This window comes from Monomorium pharaonis, chromosome 1 (assembly GCF_013373865.1).
Source record: "Monomorium pharaonis isolate MP-MQ-018 chromosome 1, ASM1337386v2, whole genome shotgun sequence".
NCBI lineage: Eukaryota > Metazoa > Arthropoda > Insecta > Hymenoptera > Formicidae > Monomorium > Monomorium pharaonis.
In genome coordinates this window covers 39,114,790-39,135,730 of record NC_050467.1, presented here as the reverse complement: position 1 = coordinate 39,135,730, position 20,941 = coordinate 39,114,790, and the positions used below count along the sequence as shown (strand labels likewise).

The 20,941-nt window shown below is 32.3% G+C and overlaps 2 protein-coding genes across 7 annotated transcripts; one reads left to right on the top strand and one right to left on the bottom strand.

The window, feature by feature from the left end:
- Positions 1-1,080: 1,080 nt before the first annotated feature.
- Positions 1,081-3,694, top strand: LOC105832412 (28S ribosomal protein S30, mitochondrial). 2 transcript variants are annotated; one of them, XM_028191712.2, is made up of 5 exons: positions 1,081-1,485; positions 1,572-2,039; positions 2,206-2,834; positions 2,913-3,306; positions 3,424-3,694. In XM_028191712.2, exons 2-5 carry the CDS (start codon positions 1,576-1,578, stop codon positions 3,632-3,634), a joined length of 1,698 nt encoding a protein of 565 aa, XP_028047513.1. In that variant the 5' UTR covers positions 1,081-1,485; positions 1,572-1,575; the 3' UTR covers positions 3,635-3,694. The 2 variants fall into 2 exon arrangements, with proteins under 2 accessions (XP_028047513.1, XP_012528781.1); XM_012673327.3 differs by having other exon boundaries at positions 1,082-2,039.
- On the bottom strand, positions 3,682-19,200 carry LOC105832413 (lysosomal acid glucosylceramidase). Of its 5 annotated transcripts, none has more exons than XM_028191713.2 (8): positions 19,067-19,200; positions 8,772-8,845; positions 7,617-7,935; positions 6,400-6,677; positions 5,011-5,439; positions 4,830-4,909; positions 4,211-4,494; positions 3,682-3,991 (listed from the first exon to the last, which is right to left on the bottom strand). In XM_028191713.2, exons 2-8 carry the CDS (start codon positions 8,815-8,817, stop codon positions 3,886-3,888), a joined length of 1,542 nt encoding a protein of 513 aa, XP_028047514.1. In that variant the 5' UTR covers positions 8,818-8,845; positions 19,067-19,200; the 3' UTR covers positions 3,682-3,885. The 5 variants fall into 5 exon arrangements, with proteins under 5 accessions (XP_028047514.1, XP_012528783.1, XP_012528782.1 ...); XM_012673329.3 differs by lacking the exon at positions 19,067-19,200 and adding an exon at positions 9,504-9,628 and having other exon boundaries at positions 7,617-7,932; XM_012673328.3 differs by lacking the exon at positions 19,067-19,200 and adding an exon at positions 9,504-9,622.
- Positions 19,201-20,941: the final 1,741 nt, after the last annotated feature.

Genomic DNA, 20,941 nt, shown 5'->3' with positions numbered 1-20,941 from the left:
ATATATGTACAGTTCTTAAATTCGCATTCATGATTTTTTTATATATCGAACAAATAATATGCGCTTGTTTTTTTACGACGGTTATGACGTTAGAACAAACGAAAGAATATAGGTATTCGCGGACTGATAATACGATCGTGTTTTAGGCATTACAATTAACGTGGATATTGCGGCATTATATCAGTTATCATAAAAAATGTGAGTGTGTTAGCCATTACGTGACGTCACGAAAATTCAAGAACGTGAACTTAATTGCGGATCACGTAGCGCTACGTGAAGTTAACCGCGTGAAGTTGTACGCGGGTGGCGGCGTACCCCGTCCTTCATCCTCCATTTGCCTCTTGTTTGCAGAATGCAGCGGACGCGGCATGGACCGGCTACTCCGGAGTGGGTGGATTCGCGCATCACTTAACTGGTAGCGCACATTAATTTTCCGTCGTAATTCGTTCGAACGCGTATCTCTTGATACTCAATCGAGCGGATCGCTTTGCGTAGCGCAATCGTGCGACTCGTCGATCGCGATGCGCCAAGTTGACCGCGCAAAAAAAAAGGAAGGCTTTCTCGCCATCTTGATTGCGTTCTTTTTCATTTGTAGAACGCGCGGACGCAAGACGGATCGACTCCGAAGGGATATTTAACAATTTCAAAGTATGAGAAAAGGAGGCCTAGGAGGGGCATCTGGCATCGGTGGAGCAACTTAGCGGTAAGTATTTAATTATTACTTTTATTTGCATAAAATTTATATTTTCTTTGTTATAAATCATTATTATTTTTTTTGAGCGCTCTTTTACCTTAAAATTATGTTTTTTATGTTACAGAATCATCGTAGCGACGCTGGTGATTACTCCACTGTTGCGCATCGGTCGGTGAGTGAAAAAAATTATATTTTAAATACACGGCAATTAAGCCATTAATTGTGAATAGCACAGACAGAAACCAAATAATGAATTGATACCGACCTACAAATAGCGATCGAGTTACCTCTCGAAATGTGGCTGTATAGCTACGTAGTTTTTATCATATGATAAAATCAATATGATGGCGCTGCGAATCAACATAATTTTAAAATTCACTAGATTGCCGGCTGCCCGCGGCGCCGTCTCTCTCGCCTCTGCTTGCTCGCGTGTTTCGTAATTCTAGTTTTTTGGTGGTGTGCAGTGGTGTGATGTTTTGGAGTTGAAGAAATAATAGAATTTTTTAATGAAATTGTTGTTAATCGTTGTCGGTTACTTTTCATTGTTATTTTTTACTTTAGAAACGTTTTCTAAAACAATAAATTAAGGCAAAACTCATACTTAAAGTGTGCAATGCAAAGGATGATATAACCTGCATAAACTGACAAATTGTTGCACATGTATGGATAAAAGCTAACATTAATCGACATTGATTACATTTATTTGTCGATATATATCAAGTTGGAATGACGCTCATGAATTAGTTAATAATATTTAATTCAAGCAATTAGACAATATAAATTATAATAAGGTATAAGTTGTTGGTTTTAAATGTATGAGTTAGACATTTAAGAACGCTACAGAAAGTTTTAAAAAAGTATTGTTGCCTCTGCTTAGAAGTATGCTTGCTCACATTCGACAGAGAGTAGTATTTAACACGGTAGTGAAATATGGCAAACAAAAGAGATACAGCACATCAGCTGTTAGCGAAGTTAAGAGCGAAATCAAAGACGCAATAGAACCAGTGTATTCGCCCATCGAAGACCTAAGCTGGAAAGCTAAGCAGAAGAGAAACAAGCAAGCCTGGCATGATAAGATTAAAGGCTTGGAAACTGTAGAGGAGAAGATATTTGAGATCAATATGCCACGTTATTATGGCTGGAAGTCGTTGATTCTCAAAGAACATGTTATACCATACAATACTTTATCGCATACACAATATTATACAAGAACGCATATCGTCAAGGAATCTGGTCTCCCAGCATACTACAACAATGTAATTTCTACTGAGCAATTAGATAGGATGGTGCAAGAAATCAAGAATGATGTAGAAGATAGTATAATTTTTGAATATTGTAGTAGAAAGTATGTTTTTAAATCAGATATTTGCAGTATAAGAAATAATTATTTAATTTTTTACTATTAATTTAACCTTATAAAAAAAGCTTTCACATTTAAATAACTTAAATATATACAATTGTATATATTTGAGTTATTTAAATTTAAAAGCTTTTTTTTTATAATGTTGTAGAAGAGAACATGAAAGGAAACCAGATAAATTTCCATTGGACGAAAATATTAAGGTTTTAGACAGGAAAAGCGATATGGAAGAAATGATATCTAAAGCATTGATTCACAGAATTAATAGAATGATGCTGGTATATCTCGCCTCTGAAAATCCTCATTTATTATGTACTGAGGTTGATTTTGAGCCGAGATTAGAAGCATCTTGGTTTATGGGTGGTTTAGACCCTCCTAGTTTTATAAAGAGATTTAGAAAATCAGTTCCATTTTTGAAAGAAACTGTTGATGACCCAGTAGATTTGCCTGTCCAATACATTGGTCAACCTGTCATGCAGTTGAGGCATAAACATCCTCTGAGAGAGATCATTCCCTTGAGTGATTGTGAAAATCCAGCTTTGGATATACCTGCATACAAGTTCAACCCCCTGACACTGGGTTATACTCTTGAAATGAGACATTTGACTAATATCCCTGGATTTTGGCCTGGCAATGAAAATGAATTTGGATTTTTGTCATATCATAATTGCACGTACTTGCAAAGAAGGCCAGAAGAATATAATGATACATCTACAGCACTCACCGTACAAGCAATATTAGCATCTTACAGCTGGTTATTATCACAAGCTTGTTATCAAGGTACTTTTATACTTTAAGTTATGAATGCGTAAGTTTTAAATATTAACTTGAATTCCAACTTTAATCATATAATTTCAGGTTTTTCTACCTTCAACGATATTACGTATCCATTAACCACTCAAACGGTTATAACGAATGGACAATGGTGGTCGTTCTTTGTTTATCAACTTAATACCACTTTGGTGCATTCTGATTACGCGGATGAAAATCCGAGGCGCAATGTATGTTGGATTACAGAACCGATGAAATTATTTGATAAAATAGAAGACGAAAAAGTTCACGGTTTAAATGAAGAAGTTCTCAAAACCTTAATTAAGTTTTACACAAATATTCCCGAGAAAAGAACAGGGGTAGATTTAAAACCATATTTAGGAAAATCTGTGAAAGTAATAGCCAACATAGAAGATGATGAAAGAAGAAATTGGCTTGAAAAACAATATAAGCATCTTGTAAGCAATAGGCCGAGACACAGGTGAGATAATGTTAAAATTATTTCTGTAACTATATACTCTTAATATATGTTTAATGTTAAACGGATTTGTAGACTAAAAGTTAAATTAGTTTATATTTGTGATATACTTTTTTTCAGACGAATACCGGAAATATATGATTGGCAAAAGATCTATCTTCTTCGATTTAAAACTCGTCCGATGGATAAAAAAAGGGAACCTTGGGAATTCGGCATTAAAATGTACAAGCGTAGGTTAGATGATCATAAATCAGCCTATATACCAAAACATTTACGAGAGAATCCTAAAAAGAAAAAAATAGGACGATGGGCAAAGACATACTACCCATAATTAAAAGTACGTATAATTATGTTGTGAATATATAAATACAATAATAATTGTGAAAGATAATTATATTAACTTTTATTAATATCTCTATCCCACGTATACAACGTACGATCCGTCTTTGTTCTTTTATTAAAAAAATCATGAAGTAGAAAACAATGTTAAAACTTTTATGCAATTTTTTTTTGTAAGGAAAGCGAAGAGAATTTTGTAAACGTATATTTTTTATCCATAATTTGGACATAAGTTTTGCATTTTTATGGTAAATATAATAATGTATTGAAAGAATTGGCAGGTAGATGTAAATCTATTAAATTGTTTGTGTTCGTATCTTTCATTGTTATAGCAACAGGAGAAGAAGCTCTGCAACATAAAATTTCAAATTATATGTTTCAATAAATTTAACAAATTATTAAAGAAATTAATATAGCAGTTAAAAATAAAATATACAGTAATTTAAAATAAAGTAAATTTAAAAAGAAAAAATTAATTTCACATTTTTAAGAATAAAAACTGTTATATATTTTCCCAAAAATTTTGTCATATGCAATATGTACTTTTAGTGATAGAAATACTTCTCACTTGTTAACTGCGACGATAACAATTTTTTCTTCAGGCGTCAAAAAAGCTATTGCTTTAATATCTCGATTGTTCTCAAGACCCGTAGATAGAATTCTATAAGAATCGCGCGGCACAAATTTACTGAAGTGAGAAAGCGCATAAAACATAGGCTGCTTGTAAAACTCATCTCTCTGTGGCATAACAATGATTGGTGAATCTACATAGTTTTTTGCCCAATTTGGTGCCCCATCCTCATTGAGCGCTATATTCCAATCTATCCATCCAACCACCATGTGCGACAAGTTCTAAAAATAGATTTATAAATGTCATAATACATAATCTAAAGTATTTTAATATATTTGACACGTATGAGTTATCTCTGTCCTACTTTTAGTTTTACGTAATGAAACTATGTTATGCTACATCATAATTTTTTTATATCGTAAAACGTATCAATAGACTAATAAAATATATATTCTTTTAAACTTTGTAAATGTTTACATTTACAAAGTTTGTTATACATTTAAAATTAAGCAGATCCTTATACTCAACAGATTTTATAATTAAAGATTTTATATTAGGCAGATAAAATGAAAAACAAGAAATTTGGAATATAAATTGATTAGTATCGCATACAAACCTCAATTATATTTAGAGCATAACGTTGTCCTCGTTCCCATGATCCCAATATTACCTTTCTTATATCCAAGGGACTGCTACCTATGAGGAAAAAATTACATGAATTTTTTTTAAAATTTTTTGAGAAAACTCAATTATATCTTTCATTATTTACTGTAATTTATATAATTGCTTATACTTACCGGTACATGCCTCGGTCAGCAATATAAATTTGTCCGGATACGTGTCATGCAGTTCATTTAGTCTAAATGGTGAAAAATAGTTATCAGCGTACCAATGGACTGCAGTGCCGGAAAACAGTTTCTCAGCTTTTGGATTCTTGAACATCATCTTGGGATACCATGGTATTTCAAAGCGTTGATCATCTAACGCTATAAAAATAGGATTATATCCGGCATTTGACAAAGTCGGAGCTAAAAACTCTGTGGTCCACTTTGCCGACGCGGCGGGCGTCCAAGCCATGGCATTAAAAGTAAAGAATGGAATAAATCCATCGAATGGCTCATTGCCTGGTGTCATACCCCATATGTGTATACCACGTTCTTTATATGCATCAAAGAACTTTTTTATATAGTCAGCGTAAAGTTGATAATATTCTCTTTTTAAGGCACCTGTTAAGATTATCATAGCATAATCTCACATTTAATTATCGTAGCCTTATGTATTTGATTAACAATCAATATAAAACAAAATATAATAGGATCCCAATATTTTAAGAGAGGACAAAAATATTGAATTACATTTAATTTTTTAAATAAACATCACTCTTTCGTAATATTAGTATCTTTTAATGATAAAAATCTGATTTCTAGAGAAATATTATCAAGTTATAATTATAAAGAGCAAAATAAGACGGATTGCAGGATAAGATAGTTATCTTTTTTTAGTTAACAAGATAAAAAAAGAACTTTAATTTGTGTTATTTTATTTATATAAACCTATGAGTTTTTTGTTTTTGTTTCTATTCTTATTTTTATTGCCAAGTCACTTAACTTTTTTACAAGTATTCATTACAAAAACACAAGTATACACGCGCGTAACTGCATGTAAATTTTGTGTTTGTTCTCGAATACTTTATTAACCTTAAATGACTGCTGTTTTTTTAGTTATTTGTACGTTCAAGTGCTAGGTCTCATTGGTAAATATCATTATCTACTTTTGAAAGATATAATTGATTCAAAATTGACTTTTTTTTTTGACATTTTTCTCGAGTGTTCGTAGTAAAGTATTTTAAAATTGTTTTAATTGACTGCACCTTTCGATATTATATTTTTATGAAACAAAATGTTGAAATTTTTTTAACAATCAAATCACTAGTTACATGCATTAGAAAATACTTTGTAAATAATGTATGAAGCTGGAATTTCACATTAATCCATTATTTTATTTTCTGCTTTATTTTATCCGTTTTATGTTTTATCCTTGGCAATTAGTAATTAAACTTTGCAAAATTTCAATAAAAGATATGCTCTCGTAAATTTTTAAAACTCAATATTTCAGTCGTAAAATAAACATCTTTCCCGTGCAAATTTTCAGTAGTTTCAGGATACACACAAGAAATCCTGCCTCACCAAATATCTCACCCCATGTTATACTGTTTGTGACTTTCATCCACGGAGGAGCGCTCCACGAAGTTGTCAATATCTTGAGACTATCTGGATTAGGCATAATGCTCTTGATATCATGTAGATATCCGATTTTGTAGTCGTCTTCCTCCACAAGTTTGAAATGACTTAACGTAATATCGTCGAGTATGTCGTCGTACGTGTACGGTCTCGTCGAGAAATCGGTACCTGCGATAGGTATACGGGCAAATGTATATCCAATACCGGTGGAACCGTAATACGATCTGGAAATAATTATGCGTGAGAGGATATCATGCGAAATGGATTAAATCCGGTTAGACAAATTTGCGGTAATTTCATAAAATCCAATACATACATTGTTGAATCATTTTACTTGGATAGTTGCTACGTTTCATATTTAAATAGTAATTAATACATCGCGCAGTTTTAATATTGAAATATTTATCTTGCACTAAAAAATTGTAATTTATGCTTCTAATTTATTTTCACTCTATCAGCAAAAGAGACTGAAATTCTGTTCTGTTATCTCAGAATAGAATTAACATGTTTTACCCAGAAAATTATTTTGTTAATTTTTACAAAATTATCTTTGTTAATATATGATTAATAACTAGAAAATAATAGTTTAAAAAAAGTTTCCTCTCCAAATCTATTAGAATTTATTTATTAATGTATTCTAATTGGATTTCGTAGAGAAAGATCATCAACACACTACATCTGGCATATCACTTTATTTTTGATGACACATTATTGATTATCTAATAGAAAACACTTTCTATTTTACGTTTTTATAGTTTTGTTTTTAGTTTTTATTTAAGAAATAAAATAATAATCAAAAACAAAGTAGTGTGCCAAAATTGATATTTCTTCCTCTGTAGTTTTGGAAATATCAACTATGATTACCAGCTATAGTACACGATAGTACTGTAATATAGTTATTTAATTTTGGAAGCAAACTACCAAATAGACTATATTGATAACGTATATTGATACCAAATAGCATATCTTATATGCGTTGTAAAATACAGTTATAAAATATTAGATATGTTAGAAAACAAATCTATAAAACATATGGACTAACACGCGCTGTGTTAATTTATTATATATCGCACACGAAGATTTATTCCGTTCTTTCAATCTTGTTCTTTTCAAATTGGAATGCCATCACTCTGCACTCTTGATCAATAATGTCGATCACGTACTCAAGTAATAAACGTTGACTTTCAATGCTGAGACTTCTAATATTAAGTGCGGCGGCGTCGGTCATTGCCCCGCCAAATCCAAATATCTTTTGATACTTTTGACTGCTGTTCACTATGAGGACCAGATCATTTTCAGACTTGTTTTTGTTGGAGAAATTAATGATAGAAGATTGCATTCTTTTGCCATCCTTAGTGGACGTGTACCATAAAATCTGATTCTCTTGTAATTGCGGTTCACTTATTGAATCACAATATGTTGAATTGCAGACGCACACTATAGAATCCTCCCCAAATGAAAGTGGTATACATTCATCTCCTGCTATGGAAAGAACATTCAATTGCATATTCTGATAAGTTGCTCGAATTTCTTAAGTTATTGTGCACATCTTTTTAATTGACACACTGTTGTGGGAATCTCTTTAAAAATATCAAACATTTAATAGAAAAAAAAGTGTGTGTTTATACACATATATTAGGACGAGTCGGAAATTTGCTCATTAAAATATGTCCTGAAATTAAATTTACCCATTTTAGTAAGTTTGAGTTGTGTTTATAGTATGCAAAAGTTACAAACTTAAGACTCGTTTATCTTTCAAGTATTATAAGTATAACGGTTTTGGAAATTTTGTTGACATCGATATATCATTGCAATTTGCATTTGCTCTTATGACATATGCGAAACTAGACTCATATTACTTTCAAAATAAAAAGCTCAAGAACGAAGTAAAGAAGATAGATCTATAATAGTTATGTAAATAATGTGTTATAATGAGCACAATTACTGTATAATTAACATGTACGTAAAATTAACATTTTAAATACATGCTTTAAGAAAATTGTGTAATAAATAAATCTCGTTTCTTTTTTTTCTAACAATATTATATATCTTATTTGTATCTTTCTAAATAGTCGAAATAGATTTTAATTACTTAATAATTAGTTAATTGTTTCTTAAAATTTAGTACTTATTAAAATTAAAGGAAAATATATAATAAATGTTATAATATCAATAACATTTAGCTAGTAATAAGAATACGTAATATTTTGTTTATACTTGTAAATTTGTTTATTGGTCGCGAAAACCTCGAAAACTTTTCTTATCTTAAAACTAAAATAACATCAAATGTTTCTAAATTTGCCTCCAATTGCGCTTACCTTTCACTACAGCTAAGAAGGCGATCAAAATTACCGTTCGTAACATCTTGAGTTAGTGCGAGAAACTTCTTAGTCTGCAAAAATATAAATCAAGTATATTATTTTTCGATTAAACGGAACTTTTGTGATATGTTATGGTTAGTCTGTAGTTAGTGTATATGGGTTATATTATAGGTCTATTTTAACTGTATATACATTTATCATTTTTTTGTTCTTATCACATTTTTCTATAGCTAATTGATTAAGTATTTTTGCTTAATTATTTATATTGATTATATTACACATAAAAAGTATTGCAAATTATTCTAAAACAGTACACAAAACGATATTTTAAAATTTGTATATCCCAAATTCAACTCTTGAGTTTTGAAAGATTTAGAATAATTTTCGATCCTCATTGAAAGTGTACTTGATATTTATACTTTAAATATGAATCGGTGGAATATATTATTGATTTGTAGTGCAATATTTATAATTGTGATCATTATTTTCTGTCTCGGTAATTTCTATTAAGATCTTACTGACTGGAAACAATATACTTTCATTGCAAAACGGTACATATTATTGATTAATACGCTATAGGTATAGAACTAAGATCACAGTATCCACTGTCATTTATAAATCACATATATTTTGATTAGAAACTAAACTTGACATCTAAAGAAGGATAAAAAGCGAAGAATTATCGACATTTTAGGTTATCCTTTTTTATATCACTGCATATATGTATACCTGAGTATCGCGTCAGTCTCGTTAATCGTAGTACAAAAACATTGCTGTTCTTCGTTCCGCAACAGCACAATAGTGACTGAAGAGTAACATGACGTTACTCATTGCTCCCGTTATTCATATATACCGATAGCGGAACATACAGTGATACTTCCGATAAGCTGTTGGTATTTATCACTAATAACATTTTAATTAATGCACATTTTCTTACCTTAAAAACTATAACTTTTTTGGAAAATAAAATTTGTATTCGTGACGATGTGACGAGGCAAAAATTATTTTTAATTTGACGTTCTTAGACACGTTTGTCTGTAATTAAGCAATGAGATAAATTAACAACATAATTAGGCACATGTTTACAATTTAATTTACGGTACCGCTATATTTATTAATAAAACATATTTAAAAAAATGATTTAAAAAAGTACATACGTTTTAAATAATTTGTTTTATTTGAAAACAGAATTTCATATATATAAAAGGTAATATGTTTGTAACGGCATATTCGTTAAAAGTGAAGAAAATACTATTGCAATATTACACAATCAGTTTAAACTTCTATGTACATTTAAATAAAGATATGGACTTACATTTTAAAATTATCATTGTCATAACCACTGACTGAGTTAATGACGTGTATTTATGTCAGAGTCTACAAATAAATAACATGCCTTCCTAAAATGTAGGTATTGACTAAAAAGATTAAAATATCACAAGTTTGATGCATTTTAAAGAAATATTATATTTAAATATTTATATATAATGTTAATAATTAATTAATATTTGTGTGTATATATAAGTATAATTTTTTAAATATTACAAATTTATAAATAATGCAGATGAATATAAATTTAGTAGGTGATCAAGTTGAGATAATGCATTTGAAATAATATTTAGTTTTAACAAATTTGAGCGTCTTATAATTAAATACAAAGGTGCTCTTAACACTTAAAATTTGAAAACAAATTTATTATTATTAAGTTTAATGAGCATTAAACTATAATACTTAAAGCAATAAGAAAAAATTAATGTAAAAAACTAGTTCTTTGTGTATAAACAATCAAAATTATGTAAGATACATTTCATAATGACACACTAACATCTTGATAAGACACATATAAATTATCAGAAGATAAATTATATCAAATTGTTGAAAATGCTCGATTATTTAATCATATAACAAGTAATTTTTCTCTTTTTTTCATCTCTCATTATGTTAGTTATATAATTTTACTATATGATAAATAATTTAAAATATTAACATAGCATTTTAAATTTAATCATAATTCATAATTGCGATAATTCACAAAATTACTATTGAATATGAACATGTCTTTTCTTCTCTAATTTCCTGTAGTTTCCTAATGGATATGCCGCACTTGTATGGTCTAATTTAATATCCTCCTGGTACATTAGCTTAATAACTGACTATACCATCCAAAGATTTGCTCTACATAGATTCACGGGCGTAAGGTTTCAGTTCAATTACACTGCAATTAGCGTCAGTACTAGTCGGACGGAGTTAACCGTTTACTCGTGTTACGTCTGATCATATTAAATACCCACAATACTGCTAAACACCTTCATCGTTTTGTAATTATCTATTGCTATAGTATTAAAGTGCAATCGTTTGTATTAGAAGTGCAAATTAATTTGCTGCTTTTAGATTAAATCAATCTTAAAAGATATTTTATTTTCTCGCTCTACTGCGATCTTGAAATGTTATTTAATTTATTATTGTAACTACAACACGTAGCGTGACAGAGCAAGTGATATAAATCTCAGAAAATAGTAATGAACGCGATAATACATATGATACACACGCGTATTAGATATCGCATTGTTTTCGCACTTCAAATTCTAAAGAAATGTATTTGAAGTAACCACGATGATAATCTGTTCTTGATAAAAGTACTATAGCTCATACATGTAACATAAAAAATACAAAATAATTTTTGCAAAGTAGATTTTAATTTTAATGACTGACTAATAACATTTCAATAAATCTTGAAGATAAACTACAGCAGCTGTTAATCAAAATTTTGCAATAAAGACAAATGGAGTTTGTTGTACAATTTCAAGTTATCCGACAAATTATTTTTATTAGATTATTAAATGGAAAACTTTCAGCAGAAAAGTAAATGGATTTTTCACATGTGTTGCAGACAATAAAGAGCGATATTTTGTTCTCACTATAAATCTATTAAATATGAAGAAAGAAAAGAATTTTTTCACCGATCGCTATATAATATAATAATTCTACGTAATATCAAACTAATTAATATAGTAAAGTGTAACTCAATATCTTTACATTAAATTATAATAATTTTGATTTATTATTGATTGGATGTTTTAGAGTTGGTTGTTAATAATAAAAGTTATTCTCTAAATGACAATCAGTGTATTATCACTGATTTGCAGTGATAATATTTATAACTGTGATAATTAGTGAGTATTCACTATCTTTCAGTGATTTCGACTTCAATATTATTGTATTATCATTAAAAGATCAGTATTTATTTCACTGATTGATAAGTTATAAGTTTATCACTGAAAATCGTATGTATCGGTGTATTTTCACCGATGTCACTGATTCTTCACTGATTGTGTACTTTAGAGAGTATAGAATACAATCGTAGAATCGTGTGATCGCTTGAAATGCTTATTTCCGGTCATTAGGCAGGTTGTTATTGTCGAGGTCGAACAAATCAGTCTAATTCTTATTCTTTTTAAATCTTTAATACTTTTTAAGGATGCATTCGATCTTATTGCCTCTTTTCATATATATTTGTTGAAGTTTCGCATGGGAAACGCAATTTTGATTAGAACAAGTCGGCGAGAGAGAACGTCGTCGCCATCGTCGCCGTCGCCGTCGCCGTCGTTGGCAACGGAAACGAGGGCGGGGAGTCAGGACGTCGACGTTTCCGACGGCGAGATAAAGGATAAGGATTTGAGAAGTGTGACATATTCAATTTTGCAGCGAAGCGATACGTCTCTCCCGCTGAGTGTCGCGCGGTCGCTCGCGCGCGGTTGCCCGGACAGACGCTTATCCGCGGTCGGCGGATCCTCGGCTTTTTGTGACACATAACGAAATTTACGAGGCGATATCGTCATTTTCGTCACGTAGCCGTACGTCGATGAAAGGGACGTGCCGCTACGTCTACTCGGCGTCATCATTGTCGTCGTCCCGAAACGCAGGAAATTGAAAACACTAAGGAATGCCCCTCCCTCCCATTCCTCCCTTTCTCTTCTTCTCCTCCACTCGAAATGATATACGCACGAATACAGATTCACGCGTGCGTTTCGCTGTGTATGAATTTCGCGCAGAAAGCGCGAAGCAATTTTGTCCGTTCCTATTAAACCTTCGTAAATTTGTGAAGCGCGCGCACATTTGATATGATTACATCTCCTAATTGAGAGTGGGCTTTTGCCGTGTAAAACTCTTCATTTACACGAGAGTTCTGAAACGCTTATTTGAGAGATTTACACAATTTTTATTCATTAAACAAACTTTCGGCGATGCGGTATAGGGGGAAATAAGAATGAAATGTTTTCACAGTCCGCTGCAGAACGTGCGGAATCGCATATTCTGCAGGTGAAATAGGTTAGTCGTTTGGAAAATAGTAGTCAATGTTAAATTTCAATTTTAATGAGATATAACGCTTAAACTTATGAAAAGTACCGATAAATATAGGAAAGTTAAGCGATACTCTATACAAAAAGGAAGAAAAAATGGAGCAGTATTTGTTACAATCTCTGTAAGAGAAAACTTGGTTCTTAATTTGAATTAGAAATATGAAGTATGCATTAAAATTGCATGGAACGTTATTTGTGTAATCTATCTTAAAACGAATGTGATAACAAATATTTAATTAAATGCAATGCTAATAAATCGTACATTCGATCGAGTCTTAATGTATGATGCATCGTGTTCCATCGTTCAAATTTGCACAATTTTGTTATACATCGGTGGTACAACACTGCGCGAGCACGATTGACGATGGTATATAATTCTCGACCCACAAAGCGGTATATATTTTAATATAACCACCAGAGGGGTTTGGCACGATCGACACGGAAATCCGTGCCGTATATGACAAACTGTTCGCCGCAATTAGAAATAGGCGGATGCGGGACAAGCTCTGCGAATGTTGTCACGGCATATGGGCAAATCCGTATGCATGTGTACGTGTGGGCTGCAATCCTCGTCCTTTCAATATGTCGATTTGATTGTGCAAATAGAGACGATAACATCGCGACGAATAAAATTGGCAAACGCGTAGTACGTCTTTCATCTGGCATTTATGTAACCCACTCTTATTGGTATCATAAACATTGATACATTAGAGCTTTGAAGATTGCGATTATCTCAGTGATATCTTAAGAATATCTTAATAGGTTATTTATAATTATTTTCGAGATATAAATGTCTTTTATTCGAGATATAAACGTTATTTATTTAACTTGTATAAAAAACATTTACCTTTTAACAATTAATTTACAAGCTTGACGAACATGGATGGAGGATTCAAACTTCTTTACGACCCTTCCCGTATTATAAATAACATGTATGCACTGAAGAGAATCCGAACGACAAAATTGAAATGTATACACTTTTAAATTACTTGCATGTAGGAATTGGTGTAAAAGACATTCTATAATAACTTATGCGTAAACAACAGCGTTGGCTCAGGCACGCCTTAAAAAAAAAAACATTCTCAGACCCGCTTATTAATAATATCTTATAGTCTGCGAAAAAATGTATATACTTATGCTTCCTTTTAGTGTTTTGCCTAGTAATTGACAAACTTTGTTTTTGAATGACAAATGATGTTGTTGATCGTGGTACAAAAGCGATCGGTATGCAAATTCGCACTAATCGGCGATTGCTAAAATTAATAATAATGCGTGAAAGGTACGAATTATATTAATGGAATATGCATCGGCGAGAACACGCTGATTCACACGTGAAAATTTGTTGCCTCCACTTACCGTCGGAAATTTTGGGCAAAATTTGTTCGATTCGCGCGTTATTTAACAGGATGTATTGTGCATTGTCGACCGGATAATTCTGGCAAACCGGTTTTACCGCTCGTAGTAAAATATGGAAAATTCACAGACGCGGAAAATTCAGAGACGCGAGATAAACTTATGGATGCTATTCGTGAAAATAGTAAACGACGCCGCATCGCAAATAATTGCGTCGCGAAATATCGTTGTACGCGAGTTGCAGCGCCTTCGTCGCGAATTCCATTTGCGCGTGATTCGTTTCCGGGCTGCGCCCGGGAGATGTAAATTTCATGTTATTATTGAAATCAGTAGATTGAATCGTTAACCGCAGCTGGGCTGTACACTCAGAGAGAGTGTCATTGGTTGCACATGCGGCCGATACGCTATAAAGAAAAAAGATAGAGAGAGAGAGAGAGAGAGAGAGAGAGAGAGAGAGAGAGGGACGGGGGGGGGGCGTTTTTCGGAGGGAATGCGAATGCATTTTGCTATTTTATTTTAATCTGGTCTCTATCTGTCGTGTTCACTTCACTTTATAAACTGCATCCGGTTGTTTTATAATGCTCAAATCAGCGTTGACACGTAAATGCTTTTATATTATAGATCGAGTATTTTTTTCGATAATCGCTTCGATGCGAAACGTGTTTGTTGTAAATTAATAATATTTCACAGCCGAGACATGCGATTTTTACAGGTAGAGATAGATGACTATAAGAATTTTTTTGCATTTAAATACTTTGTTAAAAAAATATCTCATTTACTTGTGGAAATTTATTTAGAGACTACATTTAGATGCGCATGATAGTTGAAACTAATTGAGAAACTGCTTATCATTACGTAGTCTCGTTGTAATGATGTAAAACTATTGAATATTTACAAGCCGTTTGTGTTTAACTGTTATAAAAAAAAGTCGTCAACGAACATAGAAAAACATCGAAATATAATACTTTAAGAAACTGATGAAAAATTCAATTATAAACTTTCATATATCACACACATTATTACACGACATTTAATACTTGGTTCTACTTTATGAATGCACAAAAAAATGGATACAAAAATCTTTACATCTATAAGGAATTTTTTTTTAGAACGACTCTTTTTAAAGCATGTGTCTCTAATACAGGAAAAAAAAATTTCAGAATATTGTTTCTTTATATTGATAATTGACAGCCAGAAAGCTATATAAAATATAACTCAAAGTAGAAATTTCAAGGATTAACGGTTTCAAGAAATGAATGTAAAAAATACTTGAGCCAAGTATATTGTTTTATGAGAAGTAAAGCCTAAGAGAAAAAATTAATTTTCCATATTTTATATTCTATTCAAAAATTCTATAGGAAAATTTGAATATAATAAATAATAAATGAAAACGGATGTGATTTTATAGAAGCGGCGATTATGAAGTGTTTGATAGTTACATTTTATTCGTTTTTCATTAAAACAATTTTATTACAACATTTTTTTATTAAAACAATATATCATGCACTTAAATCCGGCAATTTGTCCAATGATTCGCCTAGCCGAACGCTTCTGCAAGTATGTATGTCGAATGTAAATCTATATTATCGCCTGCATAAAACATAGGGATAAACGAAAAAACTTATATGAGCAGGCTCTATCATAATGATCGCGCTCTATTGCCTATCGACAACGATTTTGCACAGTCGTTTCAAATTGCATCGACTTCGTATTTCGTTTAGCTATAGAACTCTGTCGTTCCGACGTCGAATTTTATCCCGAATGCCGCGCAGCCAAAATAAAATTCCTCCCGCTCGTGGAATATGATTTTTACTTGCGAAGTGCATGGTAACAGTAACGGAATCTTCGAAAAGTGACGAACGCATATCGTATTTGCGAAAAGAAGAAGATATATATTTTGTTAACGTATTTCAATACTAACGACATAGGTGTTGCATATTTTAAAACAAATGATTAACGTTACGCATAATTTTACGTTACCAAATAGATTCATATCTTGCCGATTTTTAAATATACGTGCGCGCATATTGTATATCTTTTCTTGATATAAAATTTATTTGGACAACCTTTACGTGTATTGCTTGCATTTTTTTTATTTGAATTATCTTGTACGATTACGAGATAGGATAATTTTTGGTATACGCCTCAAAAATCGGAAAAAAATAGAAGAAGTGAAAATAATTTACTTGCAACATTTAGGGTGACGTCCCATGGCGCGTATTGCGATACGCGCGTATCGGGCGTATCGAACTCTGCAACCAATCACAGACATTCCGCTGCTTTCAGTACGCCGAAATATGTCTCTTATGTCCCATGAAGCGGATTACGCGGAAGCGGAACGAGCGGATCACCAATCATGGGACTGTTTCAACGGAATTTTTGAAAAGGTTCTATTAGAACGATCCCGTGATTAGTGATCCGCTGATTCTGCTTCCGCGTAATCCGCTCCATGGGACATAAGAGCCACATTTCGGCGTATCGAACATACACACACACAAGCATGCGTGGCCATTTCTAACCTTTTCGTGCCCATAAGAAGTACACAAAAAGTGACAAGAAGGAGTACCACGCGTAGTACTCATAAATCTGAAGAGGTTATAGTAAAAAGAAGTAAATTATATACACCGCCCAGTGCACACGCCATGTAACATTATACGACTGTGCATATATATGTGTGCGATCCGCTCGATTATGAATTTCCGCGGATCGTCAACGTATCAAAAACGGCGGATCGTCTGTCATTGGTCGAAATTTAATACGCCCGATACGCGCGTATCGCAATACGCGCCATGGGACGTCACCCTTACTTTACATTGTCATACTCTTTTATCCTATATAAATATTGTATTATGATTTTAATTTTGTTATTATTAATTTTATATTGTTTATATTAATGAAATTATTGTGAGTTGAATCAATTTGTCACCATTGCGAGTAGCACAACGATATATTACAATCTATATAAAATGATTACTCTTTCTGTACGGAGTGTAAAAGGCTTAGTGATTATTTCGTAATACATCAGTGAGTAGAGGGATAATAAAGGATAGAGTATAACAAAATACACGTGCTTACTTCTTATATTCTCTGTTCAGCTTTGTTGTTCCATTATGACTGGCTATATATTCCATTTCTTTTGATATAAAATAAAAGAGTTTCTAAAAGTTTCTTTCTTTTTTTTCAAATATAAAAGAATAAATATTTCGCTTAAACCTTTTTTTATATTAGTGGACAGTATAAAGTTTTTAATGGTATAATTTATTTATCTTAAAGATAGTAAATAAAGCTTTATAAATTAAGTTTTCGATAGATGTGGCATATATATCAGAGTTGTCATATACCTCTCGGTTTTCTGGCCGCATCTCGGATTACTAACATAATCGGATAACGTAATACATTACCGCCGCAATTCGAGTGCAAGATTTAGTCGCTCGAGAGAGGCAGCCCTCTCTTAAAATTACCGGCAGCAAATCGAAAGCCGATATGTCGCGCGTACGTCCGTTATCTCCTCTTCGCCGAAAATAAAATTCGAGTCACGCCTTTTTTTTTCTCATAGGATTAAGGGCCTTGTTCTTCTTATATCGTGTAGAATCCTGCGGGTGTCAGCCGCACCGCAATTTCCTTTGGAGATACGATGATAAATCAAGTTTAAAATTGCTTTCGCACTATTCTCGATTATTCGTCCTTTCGAAAGAGCGACTTCTCTGCGACGTGCTCCTTTAATGTGGAATATCCTTGGAACTTAATAGTTCACCATTCTTCAGTGAAATCGGACTATTGCGAAAGATTCGATCAACGCTCGCGATTTTATGCGGGTAGATTTGACGCCCTTGTAAAAGTTAACTCGATTTTCGAGTTTATTGTTTAACGTGATATTTTACATGATTGGATTTAAATTGAACAGAGTGTTTTATCATCTACAATTTTTAATTGAAAAGTATTATTTATTTATTGCTATTAAATTCTGTATATGTAAAACCAAAAGTATTTTATTCATGAAGGGCCATTTTATTCGCGCTGTTATTTTATAAATTAAATATCGAGAATTGATATTCTTTGAAGAAATTATCAATTCAATTGTCAAATATCAAGTATGAAAAGTTTTATGTTTCTATGTTATTATTATTATCGAGTGATATATTAGGTATTTTTTATTATTTTTTATAATTTACATTGCTTTCTTCGTTTTTTTCTTTGCATTAAAAGAAAAAATAACTTTGTCGAAGTATTTAAAGAGTTAACAAGATTTATACACATATAAACACATATTTGAAAATAATTTTGTTGGATCATCAAAATAATTTACAGGACACTCACAAGTATGATGAGTAATCCTCCAAAAGTTTTGACAAACTAGCAATCAACTTGAATGACTTATAAAATAATTTATTCGATGATCTATAGTATAAATAATAAAATTATTTTTAAATTTGTATTAGCTAAATTTTTAGAAATTTTAGCAAAACCGTTTTTTCTGTATACATATTAATTTCGATGAAATAGTTCAAATTTCGATTAATAATTCTATTTGTATGCAAATACGGTGGATTTATCATGTATGATGGAGAAACGTCGTACCTGATTGTCTTGAAGAAAAAAATTTCCGGTCCTTCGTATCAGATCTAATGCAGCTTGAAGAGCGCTTCTTCAGATAAGTCAAAGAGGCCGATCGCGTAATGCCGTCGTAGGTGATTCGTTTTCTCGTCAGCGCGGCGGCGTACGCGAATGCTCTACTGAATCCCCTTGAAATTGCTTCCCGGCTAGATACTATACGTTCTGTCTTTTGTAACGGCGTGCTGAACACGCTCATTCCGGCAGGCGGACAGCGCGATAAGTAGCTACGATACGAATGAAGAATCCCCGCGGCTCGTCTTGCTTTGTGTAAACCGCGGTAAGATTCGGCGATCATGTCGAAATACGTGGTAATAGTAGCGGATCGATACAGAACTTGGCTCACGATTTTATGAAAAATAGAAATTTAGAATGTACATACACAAGCATATACATATATAAATATAGCACTAATATCGTATAAATTTATATTTTTTATAAATAATAATGAAATATAAATTGCTTCAGTTACTCTAAAACATATGACAGATTAATAAAAAATTATTTAACGGTATCTAAATTCTTATTTAAGAAATTTTGCACGTTTCCCACGATAATGTTGATAAATTACAGTTATTATACATTAATGTAACGCATGCATTGATATGTCTGGATTTATGCATGATTTATGCGTGTGGATTGAGCAGAATGTCTCTTTAATATTAATTGCTCTCCATCTCGATACGAGAAATGAAAAGGAAATAAGCTTGTAAGTAGAAGCTTGTGCGTGGACAGGCTAGAGATTAAATCTGGCTGGCGGATGCACAAAGGAGCATTTCTCTCGGTGCTGTTAATGAGTTATTAAATATTCCTCATGGGTAGATTAAAAGCAGTCTTGTTGTGTTTTCGTGTTGTATATATTCAACGCACACTCGCGGCCTCAAAATTTGCGTAGGTACGCCGGTGATACATTAGCGGCGTGCGGAAAGTTTGCGGTTGCCGCGAGTTGCGATTAGTTAGTCTCTCCGGGACGCGTTGAATTCGCGGTAATTATCTATTCGACACGACCTCGTTTCGGGTTCCCGCATCTGCAAATGCCTGAAACGCGTATCAACCGGTTTATTGTATTGTAAGATAATAATCCACGCCCAATTTCGCTGCTCGTAGAGACCAGCACTCGGTATCGTACCATGATAAGATACGTTGCCATATCGCCGGTCACTGAATTCTGTTTGTAGTCATTGAATCATGATTGGAGAGTATCAACGGTGTATTCGCTAGATGCGTTGTAATACGCGCGAAATAGATTTCTGATGCATATTCACGATATTTGTTGCAAATTTGCGTATATTTGTTGCGAGAGAGAGATTTATAAGAAATAATATTATCGTTGAAAAGTTAGAAAATAGACATACTGATCTTTGAATACAGGGCATTTTAGACATACAAGTAAATATACAAATATTTTTTTAATTCTTTAGTTCAAGAATAGTCCTCTTTTTAAGATTCTAACACCTCAGTAGTAAGGTAATAATTTTTTAAATGATTTAGAATCCCCATCTTTCATTAAAAAATTTCGACTTTTGATAGAAACAAGTTATAACTCATGTGTAATTTATTTGTTCACGGTCTAACAATCTCGCAACAAATATACGCAAATCGAAACTAGATAGATTATAGATAATAATGAGTTTCCGAATGAGGTTTAAAAAGTATTATAAGTTATTATATAATCTCGAGTTAAATGGAACTATGATTTTCTTTACATCGTTTTATCCATTGCATACATTACAAGAATTTTCAACAGCGTTGACATGTATAGCTCGTGGTCAACGGATACCATGTACCTACATTAACTGGGGGTATAAAACAGTAACGCCGCGGTGTACGTAGACTCGAGAA

Bases quoted from the DNA above. Each gene is read 5' to 3' on its own strand.
- LOC105832412 (XM_028191712.2), top strand. From the start codon at position 1,576: ATGCTTGCTCACATTCGACAGAGAGTAGTATTTAACACGGTAGTGAAA. The intron at 2,040-2,205 runs GTATGTTTTTAA...ATAATGTTGTAG, and splicing joins TTTGAATATTGTAGTAGAAA to AAGAGAACATGAAAGGAAAC. The intron at 2,835-2,912 runs GTACTTTTATAC...ATATAATTTCAG, and splicing joins ATCACAAGCTTGTTATCAAG to GTTTTTCTACCTTCAACGAT.
- LOC105832413 (XM_028191713.2), bottom strand. From the start codon at position 8,817: ATGTTACGAACGGTAATTTTGATCGCCTTCTTAGCTGTAGTGAAAG. The intron at 7,936-8,771 runs GTAAGCGCAATT...TTCTTTCCATAG, and splicing joins CTTCTTAGCTGTAGTGAAAG to CAGGAGATGAATGTATACCA. The intron at 6,678-7,616 runs GTACGTGATCGA...AATTATTTCCAG, and splicing joins AGTCAACGTTTATTACTTGA to ATCGTATTACGGTTCCACCG.